General features: G+C 37.2%; 1 protein-coding gene across 1 annotated transcript in view; it reads left to right on the forward strand.

The window, feature by feature from the left end:
* Positions 1–14,421, forward strand: part of PLEKHH2 (pleckstrin homology, MyTH4 and FERM domain containing H2) — a 70,902-nt gene that overhangs the window by 13,047 nt on the left and 43,434 nt on the right. Inside the window, exons 4-8 of the mRNA XM_008162193.3 lie at positions 5,872–6,021; positions 7,196–7,279; positions 7,922–8,003; positions 9,346–9,531; positions 11,502–12,463. Coding sequence (XP_008160415.2) covers positions 5,872–6,021; positions 7,196–7,279; positions 7,922–8,003; positions 9,346–9,531; positions 11,502–12,463 — 1,464 coding nt within the window. The remainder of the gene's footprint in view (positions 1–5,871; positions 6,022–7,195; positions 7,280–7,921; positions 8,004–9,345; positions 9,532–11,501; positions 12,464–14,421) is intronic.

Consider the following 14,421-nt stretch of genomic DNA (forward strand, 5'->3'; position numbering starts at 1 on the left):
CCTACAAGAGTAGAGAATATAGGTAATGAACATCCAATACCAACTTCAACAGTTAATTAACTCATGGTTACTCTATCACTCCATCCACTTTTCCCTCCTCACCCCCACACCAGGTTATTTTTAAACAAATCCCAGACATTTTATCATTTCACCCATGAGTATTTCAGCAACTAATCTAAAAATGAAGACTTAAAAATCTTAACTACAGTGCCATCATCACATTAAAAAAATTACCAATAATTCTCTAAAACCTCAACTTTAGGTATTGGTAGAAGTACTAGTAATAATGGTAAGGATCTTTGCTGTGCTTGATTTTTATATTCATTATTACTATTATTTATTATTATTATTATTATTATTAATTTTAGAAAGAGGAAGGGAGAGAGAGAAAAACATCAATGTGAGAGAGAAACATTGTTCTGTTGTCTCTTGCATGCACCCCAACCAGGGATTGAACCCACAACCTTGCGGTGTAAAGGACAATGCTCCAGCCTACTGGGCTTATATTCTTTAGCTGATAGTAATATCTCCACTTCAACCTAAGTATTGGTTAAAAAGCCAATAATTAACAAGCTACACTAATTAAAGAGAAACATGCTAATTGACCGTACCTTCGCGACACCCACCAGCCAATCAGGAGTGAGTATGCAAATTAACCAAACAAAGATGGTGGGTTAATTTGCATATGCAGGCGCTGAGCGGCCGGGGGTGGGGTGGGACGCAGGCGTTCCACCCCACCCCAGCTGCTCGGGGCCTCTGGGCAGCATGGGAAGGCGGAAAGGCGGCTCTGGCCAGAGCGAAGGCGGTGCCAGCAGCCAGGGGAAAGAAGGCCCATTCTTGCACGAATCTTCGTGCATCAGGCCTCTAGTAAAATTATAAAAGTTTACTTATAGTCCATGAAAGACTCTTATTTTTATGACACTGTCATTCTACACCAAGGGCTTTGTTTTTTTTCTGTAGTGGGTCCTGTATGTATGTCCCTGTTTAGCCGCACACCTTGCAGCACACATTTTGTCCGCCTCTCTGGCTTTCATGTCTACCTCCTTGTCTTCTCCTTTCTGATTTTGGCCTTTCCTCATGACATCTAATGCCCCCTCTTTACCTCTAATGCCCCTGTCTGTTTCTCTGTGTCTCTCTATCGGATAGAAATATCTTTCCCTACCCTTTCTTTCTCCTCTTTAACTGCTCATACTATAGGGAAAAAGAAAGAAATTGAGAATGGCTTTGTTTGCCCTTTCTTAAGTTGAAATACTTACTTTACATATATGGCACATTTATTTAGCTCTGAAAATTAAACTAAACTAAGTACATTTTATGTGTGATTTTCAGGGTGTTTTTTTTTTTTTCTTTGATTCACTGGATCTTAGTAGAAATAAAGAAACCCCATCCCCAATTCAAGGGAAGCAAACCATGGCAGTTTACAGCCATTCGGCTCATCCACTGATTTGATAAGTTAACAGGAAGAATTTCTTATTTGACGTTGTCTTTTGAGGATACCAGGTGTAAAGTTACTTAATTCTTTGTGCTACATTTTTAAGCAATAAAACATCATAGTTGATTATTTTATTTTTATTTTTTAAATATATTTCTTTATTGATTTCAGAGAGGAAGGGAGAGGGAGAGAGAGATAGAAACATCAATGATGAGAGAGAATCACCGACCAGCTGCCTCCTGCACATCCCCTCCTGGGAATTGAGCCTGCAACCCAGGCATGTGCCATTGGCTGGAATTGAACCCGGGACCCTTCAGTCTGCAGGCTGATGCTCTATCCACTGAGCCAAACCAGCTAGGGCCATAGTTGATTATTTTAGACATACTGCCTTAAATCAATTCCCACCCCTAAAAAAAGGAGTAAGATTTGCAAATCTCCCAGTTTCTATACAATTTAGCAAAATCTGTATATATTTCTTTTTGTGACAACACTTTAAATTTATTCAGTACCTATTTTTTATACCTCCAATGGAATTTTTTTCTTAAATACTTCATAATGAATCTAAAAGTTAACAGGAAATATAAACAGAGCAGATGAATTCTCATGCACCGATTATAGCACCTTGCTTTGGCCTTCACAAGATTAAGTAAATATTATTAAGTTAGGGCAACTGAATCCTTTGCTATCTTTAACAGTTTCCATGGGACTGTGGCCTATTTGCTGTTTATGTTGCTTAAATTCAGCTTGTCCTGTGTCATTGAGCCATATCCTAAGACGTAAACTGTATTTATATTAACCAAAAAGGAATGTTTCACCACTAAAAGCAGTAGTCAGCTGAAACCAGCTCAACTGGACACTTTTTAGCTTTGACCGTTTTTCTTCTTGTTTATTCATGAGGGGCGTCACCTGCAAAACCATTAAATACGTGGGCTTTAGAAAAAAAAAATCACATATTTCCCCAGAGGCATATTGGCAGTCTTTATACTTAATGCTGTAGGACATTTTTATTGTTACTCACAACTTTTGAAAGCAGTGTGTGCAGTTCAACCCACTACTGTTTATGAGTATTCTGTGAGACAGGAAAGCAACAAGTAGCACATTTGGAAGATAATGGTCCACAGGATTCATTCCCAAGTACCTGATTAGCTGTGTACTCAAATCTACTGCATGATTTTATGCTCACCAAAGAGAGGTAAATAATTTCCCCTGTAGAAGTTCGTGTTTTCCTTCTGTCCTGAGTTCAATCACTTGCCTTTGTGGTTGGTAGGAGCTGGGTTTAAAGTTCCCTGCGACCATTCTAATATGTGGGCGAATCTGCCTTTCTGTAAAGTTGGTTCTTAGTATCCAAATCATTTTTGGTTCCTAATAAATGATTACTACTCAGTCATCCTAATCTCCAGGGCCTTGCAAGCATTTCTTTAACCACCAGTTTGAATTCATATATGTTTGTTACTGGCCAATCTCCGAGTAGTTAAGATTTTTCTATGGTTCGGATTAAATGAATCAAAAAAGAACCAGGCTATTTTCTGTGGACTTGTGGTAAGATATTTTGAAAGCTGCTTGGTTTTCCTATAAGCCTTTTCTGTCGAACTCTTATTCTTTAATTATCAAGGACGACTGATGAATTCTGTGGAACTCGGTCTTAATAGGACCACTTAGCAAGTGGGTTGCCTGGAACTACTTTGTGATCCCTCTCCCTAGGTGACGTTGCCATTTTTGCCAATATTTTCCTTGCCTGGGAAAGTTGTTCATCTAAAAGTACTAATCAATTTACAGAGTTGCACATGCCGAAGATGCAGCCAAGGAGCTCTGGCGGTGGCATGCATTCATAAAACGAGAACGCCTTTCAAACTGAACGTGTTTTTCAAGGAAGATGCGTACTCCCAAACCAGAGTTTTCCTAGGCAATAACAGGACAGTTTTATGTGGCAGCCCAAGGTCTGTAGGGTGGCTTGCTCTGACTCAATAAAAAGAGACTGTAGGTATAGGCCTGGTAATATTTATTTCTATTCTTATTCAGTTATTTTTGGTTTTCTTTAGGCTTATAGGCATGGAAAAATTTCTTTCCTTCTAGGTTCTTTGGCTGATCTAATAACTAAATGGGCGTAAGACAGATTTACAGGATTAAAAACCCCAAATTTAATTATTTATGTATGGGAGCCCCATAAAGATATGAGACTCATAGAAGTGAACAAAGCAGGTAGCTTTCATACCTTTTAGACGAGAGAACAATAAATTTGCGAAAAATTGACAAAACAAAGGGGGTTGCGCTTCACTAAATTTTTGAAGAAGTAACAAGACTTGTTTGTATAGTTTTCTCGGCCCTAAATTTCTTATTCCGGTGGTAAGAATGCCTTCTACCCTCCTGGTACAGGGAGGGCATCTTTCAAACGGGAGATTAGTTTCCTGCTTTGGGGGGAACCAAAGGTCAGAGTGTCCTTCTTGTACTGGCTGTTTCTCAAGTAACTTTAATTCTATTAATCAATATGCCAAAGAGGCATGTTTGGGGAAGATATATTCTGCTCCCCTTTAGGTTTATCATCTGTTACTGGATCCCTGGAGCAGATAAACAATTTTGGACTTGGACTCTGCTCTTCTCTCTCTGCTTCCACAGCTACAGGATGTCCTGTGCAGAACTGGCTGTGCCATCTTCAGATCGACCCTAGATATTCACTGACCTGCTCCAGCTGTTTTTCATGACAGCGTCCCTAATGTAGACCTCTGTCCTTGACTGTGGGTCTGCGGTTTCTGCAGAAAGCCTGCTATATTATGTAAAAAAAAAAAATCTAAACCTTAAGGTAACTTAAAATTGTCTTTTGGATAGTGAAATACATTTTTTTATCTTTTTAAAAATCTACTTTTATTTTCATAGTTTCCAGCCACGTGGGTGGTGTTTAAATAGGACACTTTTGGCATTGGAGTTGAGTTTACATTTATATGCTGAACCCACAGATGAAATCTTGTATTCATGGTTAAAAAAACAAAACCAAACTAACCTTAAGATCATCCTTCCAGATGTTAAGTACTTTCAAACATTAAGTAAGGACTGCATGATTTTTCAGAGGTGTTTTTCATAGTTTAAGGTTTTTCATCCTAACTATAATCTTTTATTCCTCAAATGCTTTTGCATATTTATCTTCTTGGCCACTATAATCTGAAACATTGCTAAAACTACTTCCTTACTTATTTGGAGTATATAAACTAAAAGTCTTAATATCGTAGAAATTGCCCAGCACTTCATTTTCTTTCTTACTATCATTAACACTCACACATTCCTTCTAAGATTTCATATGCTCCAGTGTGTTTTGCAAAAGATACAAGCAGAGCCAACATATTTTAGATATTAAACTTGAGGCACCACTGTACCCCCAGACACACTCTTTTCTCTTGTTCTTTTTTCCCCCATTACCCTTATCATCTTGTGTAACATACTTTATAATTTTTACACCTTTATTATACTTGTGATCTCTCTTACCCAGTAGAATTTAATTTCAATTCAGGCAAAGACTTTAGGTCCGTTTTATTCACTGATGTCTACCCAGGACCTAGAACAGGCCTGGCAGAAGAGGTATTCACTGAATATTTGTTAAATTAGTGAATCAATAAACCTCACTTGACATACTCTCCTACCTATATCTTGACACTCATTTTTTAAAATACTTTTTATGATTCCATCAGTGGATCTTAAGGTTCTTTTGATTTCCTTTTGCTTTCCATTATATATGTGTGTGTGTGTGTGTGTGTGTGTGTCTGTATGTTTTCATCTAAGTTTAATTTTCCCCTCAAAATGTGTTATTATGCTAGGCCATCCAGTTAGAGTCTTTATCTCACCACTCACCTTCTTTTCTTTTCTTTTTAAAAAATATTTTATTGATTTTTTTACAGAGAGGAAGGGAGAGGGATAGAGAGCTAGAAACATCGATGAGAGAGAAACATCGACCAGCTGCCTCTTGCACACCCCCTACCTGGGATGTGCCCGCAACCAATGTACATGCCCTTGACCGGAATCGAACCTGGGACCTTTCAGTCCGTAGACCGACGCTCTATCCACTGAGCCAAACTGGTTTCGGCACCTTCTTTTCTTTATATTCCTACTTTGTTTAAAATATGAAAATGTTAGGGCTGGAAACTTCCTGATTCTATACTCTTATGAAATGCTTTGCATATTATTATTGTTCTACTAAACATGTACATTACTCTATATGATAGCAATATTCTGCAAATCTCTAATGTACCCTTTTGTACCTCAGAGTTAACACCACTTGGCAAAGTAGTCTTCAGACTTGGTAATTGTTATATATATTAAAATGTGCTGTGCAGTATTTTCCTTTTATGATGATACCTTTTAGGAACTTATTTAATGTTAAAGTAAAATTCTAAGTTTAATACTATGATAAATTAAGTCCATGCCTAATTTTATTATTTCTCTTCTGAACTTAGGTACAAGTTATGGAAGAGAAATTAAAAGCAGCTAATATTCAAACCAGTGAATCAGAGACAAGATTATATAAAAAGTGTCAAGATCTTGAGACCCTGATACAGGAAAAAGATGACATCATACAAAACTTGGAACTGCAACTTGAAGAGCAGGTTAGGAAGAATCTGATCATTAAACAGTTCTAAATATATGCATTCATTTATGCATAATCACAAAGATTAAAGAGACAGAGCTTGAACTTCTAAATTTTGGTCAGAAATCTTACTCATTTGGTCAACCCATAGAATTGCATCACATTTATTGATGAGAGGTGAAAGTAAAATGGCATTCACCTTTAAGTCTGGGGTAATTCTGAGACACTTTTTGTATGTGACAATGCTCCGAACTATAAACGCTTGAGTGTAATGTTTAAGCTGAAAACACTTGGTTATCAGCAGGCATTTCTGTCTGTAAAATGTTTCAAATAAATCTTTGTTTTAGATGGTTTAGGGTGTTGGGAATGTTGATGGATCATTCTATTTTAAATATATGTTTGTGGCTAATCTGTCTGCTTAGAAATGTGCACACTACTTATAAACCACTTTATTAAGATCAAGTATTGTATTTAGTTCATTTTAAAAGTTTATTAGAAAAAAAATTGCATTAGGATTATTTAGCATCATTTAAATATGACCACTATGAAATGGTTAAATATGTTAAATTACTTATTTTCAGCTTTTTTTTTTTTTCATTTCTGTGGGTATTGGTGTTTTATTGGGTCAGTGGTTTCCAGCCTCCACCACCCCTGTTCCCCACCAACTGTAATTTGTACGGTAGTCACGTTCTCAGTAGTTTTGTGACCATAACTAGATTTTAAGGTTGGTAAATGTAAGCTAGCGCTTTTTGATCTTCATTTTTTCTGGATCTTTAAAAACTGGTAGTGTTTGAGGGGAAAACAAAGCCATGCCCCAGAGGAGATTCTGACTCTCTTCTCTCTAACCTGGTTGACCCTCCCTGCCCCCCTCCCCCTGCCATTGTTGTAAACCCTAGACCATTCTGAGAAATGGTTTCTTTTGTTGAAAAGTTCAGTGGATGGATTTCAGTATATTATCTCTCAGAGAAAGAGAATAGCAGTTGTTAAAACTAGTAATATTCGCATATGCTATTATGGTTTATTATTTTATCTGCTGGACAATTGTCATTTTTTACTCTCTTTGGTAATTTGAAGGTAGAGGTATTAACTTGGAAACAGGTTTTAAGTGTATTTGCCTTTTTCTATGTATGATTTAACATTTTTAGACCTGTGAGCTTATATTTGAACTAAACAAACTGTTAATGTTATTTCAGAAACAAATAAGGATACAAGAAGCTAAAATAATAGAAGAGAAAGCAGCTAAGATCAAAGAATGGGTAACACTTAAGTTAAATGAGGTACTTATTGTTATATTTTGCCTTTTCAGTACCTTTTACTTCTTTTAAATAGGTAAGTTATCAGAATATATGATCAGTCTCAGTGAAACAAAATTCTGATCAGTTGGTTTGGCTGCTGTCTTTCGGTAAATGTGAGATAGGGAGCTTTCATTTTAATGTTCAGTATATTTCTAAAATGAAAAATATTGATAGGCTCACGGTAATCAGTATAAGTAGCCTCATTCTAATTAGTACTTTTTAAACTCTATTTCATTAATTTTAAATAATTATAGAACATGTGAATGTCATAAAATTGTGTTCAGTATCTAATAAGTACACATTATTTAGTTTATATGGCAGATTAAATGCTAAAATAATTCGGTTTAAATTAATTTTACAGTGTAAAGGCATAGGGGGTGAAAACACTTAAAACTCTTAGTTTTAGAAAAAATTAATATTGAAGCCATAATTATGTAGATTGATAACTTATGCTGATAAATCTATCTGATATTTGCTTATCATTTCTTTTGTATTTTGCTTATGTGTAATTAGGTATTGACATTTTCTAAATATTCTAATTTACTAGTATATTTTAGAAACATATATAAATATATTTTTATATATAAAATAAAAAATATAAAAGAATACTATGTGTCCTTTTAGCTGGAATTGGAGAATCAGAATCTTCGTTTGATCAACCAAAACCAAACCGAAGAGATAAGAACAATACAGTCAAAACTACAAGGTATGAGTACTTTGACTAAAATAGCTCAGTTGATTTTATTTGGTTATATACAATTTTACTATTGAGCACTTGAAATATGACTGGCACTACTAAGGAACTGAACTTTACATTTTATTTAATTTGAATTGATTTATATTTAAATAACCACCTGTCCATATTAGAAAACACAAGTAACACAAAAGAGATAATACTAATTTCAGCGTTTATTTTCAGATATGTTTGCTTAAAAAAAATTCAGTCACTCTGGCCTGTCTTTCTCAGTAGTTAGAGCACTGGCTTGTGCATTGAAGGGTCTTGGGTTCGATTCCTGGTCAAGGGCATGTACCTGGGTTGCAGTGCGGGAGGCAGCCAATTGATGTGTCTCTCTCACATCGATGTTCCCCCTCCCTTCCTCCCTTCCACTCTCTCTAAAAATCAATGGTGATTAATTTAACTGTCAGCCCTTCTCCCTTTCCCTGAGGTCAGATGTAGAGGGTGAAGAGTGAGGCTGAAATTTCCAACCCTCTCATCACTTGGTTGTTTCCCCTGGCAACCAGGCCTCATCACTAATCATCAGGGAAATGCAAAACGACAATGAGATAGCCCCACATACCTGTCAGAATGACTATTATCAAAAAGACAAGAAATAACTAGGTGTTAGCAAGGATGTGGACAAAAGGGAACCCTTGTACACTGTTAGTGGTAATGTAAATTGGTGTAGTTACCATGGAAAGGAGTATGGAGATTTCAAAAAATTAAAAATAGAACTACCATATATGATTCAGCAATTCTACTTCTGGGCATTTATCTGAAGAAAATGAAAACACTAATTCAAAAAGATATGTGCACCCCATGTTCATTGCAGCATTTTTACAATAGCCAAGATATGGAAACAATTTAAGTGTGTATCAATGGGTGAATGGATAAAGAAGCCTATATATATATATATATAGAATATTTCTCAGCCATAAAAAGAATGAAATCTTGGCATTTGCAACAACATGGATGAACTCGAGGGCCTTATGCTAAGTTAAATAAGTCAAAAAAAGACAAATAGCTTGTGATCTTTTATATGCGGAATCTAAAAATCAATAAAATTGGAAAACCAAGCTCATTGACACAGAGAACAAATTGGTGGTTGCCAGAAGCGAGGGATGGGTGGTGGGAGAAATAGGTGAAGTTTTTTGTTTTCTTTTAGTTTGAATAAATTGAATAATAAAAGAAAAAAAGATGACCCTTAGGATTTTCAGGCTTTAATTCTGGCATAAGGAGTGATTTGTCCACGTTTTTATGTGCTTTGGTTCTGTGTTTAACAAGCTGTTGTGAAAAATTCAGATCTTGATTTTGATTGATGATCTTGCAGAGGTTCAAGGGAAGAAGTCATCCAGTGTTTCCACACCAAAGCTTTTGGAAGGCCAGCGCCTAAGCAGTTTGACCTTTGGGTGCTTTTTGTCCCGAGCGAGGAGTCCTCCTCAAGTGGTAAAATCTGAGGAAATGAGCAAGATACCATCTAAAGAACCTGAGTTCACTGAAGGAAAAGACATAGAAGGTATTTATGAACTAGCAGAATTTGCTTTGACATTTTTTAAAAGGGAAAAATCCTTATATAGCTTAATTTTCCTTTTTTAATTTTTAATTTTTCCATCACTCAAAAGGGTCAATATACAAAATCTATCTGAATGATTCATCCTAGTTTCCTTTTTTTTTTTTCTTGACAGGTTCATGTCTTATGAGAATACTTTTAAAGAGCATTTCAGCATTTAACTGTGTATCTAGCTATGGTGTTGTGTGTTTTTTTTGAGAGAGAGTCTGCCAGTGAGGCAGAGAAGAAACTGATTTTCCCCTCTTGGTACTTCTTCCTGCAGTAGGAAGCAGTGATGTTTAAAATTACTAAAGGTTTACAGCCCAGCTGGCATGGCTCAGTGGTAGAGCATTGACCTATGGATTGGGAGGTCATGGTTCGATTCCTGGTGAGGACACATGCCTGGGTTGTGGGCTCTGTCTCAGTGTGGGGCATGCAGGAGGCAGCCCATCAATGATTCTTTCTAATCATTGATGTTTCTATCTCTCTCTCTCCCTCCTTTCCTCTCTCTGAAATCAATAAAAATATATGTATATATTTTTAAAAGGTTCACAGTTGTACCTACATGGTACTTGTTTCAGCTTAGAGTTTCAGATTAGAACTATGAACTTTCTGTTCATTATTTATTTTAAATATTTAAAAATTTATTTTAAATATTTAAAAATTGTCATAATATTAAATATGACATTGCAAATTTCTAAAGAAAAAGAGCATCAGGGGACAATTTTTGTAACTGCTTTGATTTTCCCTTGATTGCTTCAAAGAGGAAAATATTTGCTTAGATGTTGAAACCCTGAACCTCTGTGCAGATTTATGTTCTTCTTTCAGTCTTAAAGCCCCTCTAAATTTTGCTTTGTGGTGCAGCTGCTGGCTTTGCACCTAGGATGACTTTTCCCAGGTATTTCAGGGAGACTTGAATTTGCATCTTCTCTATTTTCAGTTCCCACTTCGCTTCCCCCAAAGGAGAAAAATTATAGCCCTAAAAGTCTATGCTTGATTATGAAATTCTGAAAACTACCTAATGTTTTTTCAGTTAGAAGGCTCCTTTGCTACTCACTTTTATGCCATTACTTGCATTTTTGTTGTTGTTGTTTGCTGAGAAGGCTGCCTGTACTGAAACTTCTGTTCATTTGCAAAGTGATTTAACAAAGTGCCTGATACCAAATTGCAGAGTTTATTTGTTCAGCCTCTATATCCTTAGTTATAAAGGTCATACCTGTGTTTCTGTTTTCAAAGTTTGTTTTGTACTCTTTGATCTAAAATTTTAGTTCGCTGTTTCTGAAGCCAGTGGTTTATTCTGTTAATTATGTTATAAACAAAACAAGCCATATCTAAAGACATTGTAGAAGAGTGTAATTCTTATAATAAAAACACATTTTGAAGTTATGATTAAACCAGAAGTAGAGGGAGGAAAGCCTTTCTCTGTTTATGTTTTCTTCATGGTTTTGCATATTTCATGTATTGAAGTTTGGAAACCAAGTTTGTTATCTAAACTATATTATGTTTAAACTTACTTAGGATGACTTTGAAATATAATTGAAAGAGGGTTGTCATTCTCTTTGCTTCTAAAATCACTTTAATAGTGTCATTTTTTAGTGGCTGCTTTCTTGGATAGGTAGTGTTGCCCTATTTCACGTTTTGCTTCTTTGATTATCTCTTCTTAGACTATTGTCAATTCTCCCCCCAGCATGTTTATTTGTAAAAGCAGGTTCATTTTGATACTATGCTATTGAAGTGTTAGGGCTCCATGTTTTATATAAAGCTTATTGTTTCCAAACTTGGGTTTAAAAAAAGTCATACAACTAGAAAAGAATAATGTAAATTAACGTTATTCTTATGAAAACTCCAGTTTTTACAATGTAGTTACATAAAGCTAAATGCACAGAAAGATTATATTATTAAAGGCAAACATGCCAATACGATATATGCTTTTCTAGAAATGGAAATTCCAGAAAAGTCTGCCGATAACCACATTCAAGAAAACAACCGAGGTCAGAGAACTTTGCGTCAAACCCCTTGTGGCTCAGAACAGAATCGGAAATCAAGAACAAGCTTTGCTACAGAGGGCGGCGTATCCCAGAATTCTGGGGCTCCCGGGAGTGACTGGAGTTCCGATGAGGAAGACGGGAGCAAAGGAAGATCCAAGTCCAGGTACACGTCCACCCTTTCCAGCCACACGTCAGAGGAAGGGGTCCAGTGCAGCAGGATGGGCAGTGAGATCTATCTGACAGCGTCCGATGACAGCAGTTCTATATTTGAAGAAGAGACTTTCGGCATAAAGAGACCAGAACACAAGAAGCTGTATTCTTGGCAGCAGGAAGCACAGTGGAAAGCTCAGAATAGTCTTCTTGGAAAAGGAAATCCTGAGTCAAGTAAAAAGGAGCACGATAGTTCCTCAGATGAACTGAATAAAAAATTTCAGTCTCAGAGGCTAGATTATTCATCGTCATCCAGTGAGGCCAACACCCCAAGCCCTATTTTGACCCCAGCGTTGACCCCAAAGCATCCTAACCTACTGCCTGGAAAAGGAACCCAATTAGTGCCTTCATCCAACCTGCCACCCCCAAAGTTAAGGATTCCTAATGTTTTCAGTATTAGTGTAGCACTGGCCAAAAGGCACCTAAGCCAGCCACAGTTAAGTTCCGATAGGATGTTTGGTACGAACAGAAATGCTATAAGCATGATCCGGCCACTGAGACCCCAGGAAACGGATCTGGATCTGGTGGATGGCGACAGTACAGAAGTTTTAGAGAACATGGACACCAGCTGTGACGATGGATTGTTTTCCTATGACTCCCTGGAGTCCCCGTGTTCAGATGACCAGGAAAGCTGTGACTCGGCAAAGAAGGCGGCGTGCAGCAAACCTCCGACTCCTCCCCTGCACCGTTTTCCCTCCTGGGTAAATTGTATTGCTGTGTGTAACACACGCACACTATTTTTTTTCTTAACACTCATTTTCAGGTTTGGCTTCTTTTCCTGTTTCTTTTCAAATCTACCTATGTTCTGACCATTCCCTGTGTTCAGAGCAGAATCTCCCCTTCTCTTTCTCACTGAGTTCTGAGTCAATGAGAAGTCAGACAAGGGTAAGACAGATGGGAGAACAAAACATTACCTTTATTCTGATTAAACTGATTTTAGAGAATTGGTGGGCAGATGAGCTTTCTAATACTGGACCTTGGAGCTAGCTGATTGATTCACCGCTGTTGCTAGACCCCCTTCAGGCTGCAGCCAGTGAGGCCTGCCCCTCGGAAACTTAAAGCCTAGAGCAAGAACAAATGGTTGTTCTGAAGAGAAAGGAGAGAGGAAGGTGCTGGACTCTGCATGTCCAGTTTCTCCTTCTAAGCTTACCGATCACATTAAACCACTCCTCCTCCTTGGGGAGGGGAGAGTGAATAGTTGGGAAGAGATCAGGAGTGTTGAATTACTGGAGCTCCCTCCACAATTAAGAAAACATCTGGGGTGGAGAAGAAAGGTTCCTCTCTAACTGTATAATACTTGTGGGTGAATTCTCAACCAGGACGCTTCACTCTTACTGGCCATCAGTTTTTGAAGTTAATTATTTAATTGATTGGCTTTAAGAGAAATTTAATTTTACTCTTTATGAACTTATAAACCCATTCCTTTAACCAAAAGCATCTTCCTAAATATCCAGAATAGATTGAAATTCTTCCATTGAAACACTGACAATTAATACAATAATTAACCCATCAATTACATGATTTCTTAGGAATTGCTAGATTTAAAAATTCTTCCTCTATTTGAAACAAAGTGAAATGATCTGTTCTGTAGATTTAAGTTTTCCTTCCCATTTTGACATAATTGAACCTGTGGCCTCAAGAGAAACACCTGGGTTGCAGGAATTTTGGGTTTTTGGAGTCATGTTCGGTTATTATTTATTTAGTAAGAAATGCAGTTTTTAGCAAATTAAGGTGACCATGTTTCCTAGTATAAATTCAGACCTTGAGCTGTATATGCTCTTATTTACTTTCAGAAGAACCTTTCATTGTCCATATGAAACCGTCTGCAGTTTATTACTAAATTCTGGACAGCAAAAAAAAAAAGGGGGGGGGGATGTTATTGGCATGTGAATCTCTGGAATTCCAAATATGTTATCCTTTAGGCAGCGTGCTTTTCTTATTATGTTGAGATTTCCAGAGATTTAGGTTAGGCTTTCAAGTTTGTTTTAGTTGGCAAACCATTTTACTTTTTTTTTTTTTTCCTTTCTTGCTTTTCCTTGGCTGCTGAAACTATTCAGTCCTGAAAAAGTACTATTGTTTTTTCACAAACCCTTTAGCAGACTGGCCAAGTTTGAGATTTTATTTTTGTTTATTGGTATTTTCAGGTTTTACAAAAAAGAGATGTATTCCATTGACCTCAATTTGTCAGAGTTTATTTTAAGGATTTTTAAGAGTTTAAGACATAGCCTATCCTTATTGAACTTGACTATCATTTAAAATTCAGTAGTCACTCTAGGGGGACAACATGTGATGATTGAACAGTACCTCTGATAGTCAACTCCTTAGAAAGTGTTGATACCATTGCCCCTGGTCCAGTGGCTCACTTGTCCTCTCCTGTCTACAGCGAGTCTGCCTCTCTCACCACTACTAACTACTCCTCCTCACTCTCCCATGACTTCTCACTGCCTCACATCTCCTGCTTACTATCTTATCCTATATAATAAAAGGCTAATATGCAAATTGTCCCCTCAACCAGGAGTTCCACCGGAAGTTTGACCAGGGGGCGGGCCAGCCCACCAACCACCTGCAGCCTCTCTCCCATCCGGCCCTGCTCCCAATAGCCCCCACCCCCACCCCGATTGGGGATGGGGCCGGCTGGCCAACCTCCCGTGTCCCCTGC

Source organism: Eptesicus fuscus, chromosome 16 (assembly GCF_027574615.1).
Source record: "Eptesicus fuscus isolate TK198812 chromosome 16, DD_ASM_mEF_20220401, whole genome shotgun sequence".
In the NCBI taxonomy this organism is placed as follows: Eukaryota; Metazoa; Chordata; class Mammalia; order Chiroptera; family Vespertilionidae; genus Eptesicus; species Eptesicus fuscus.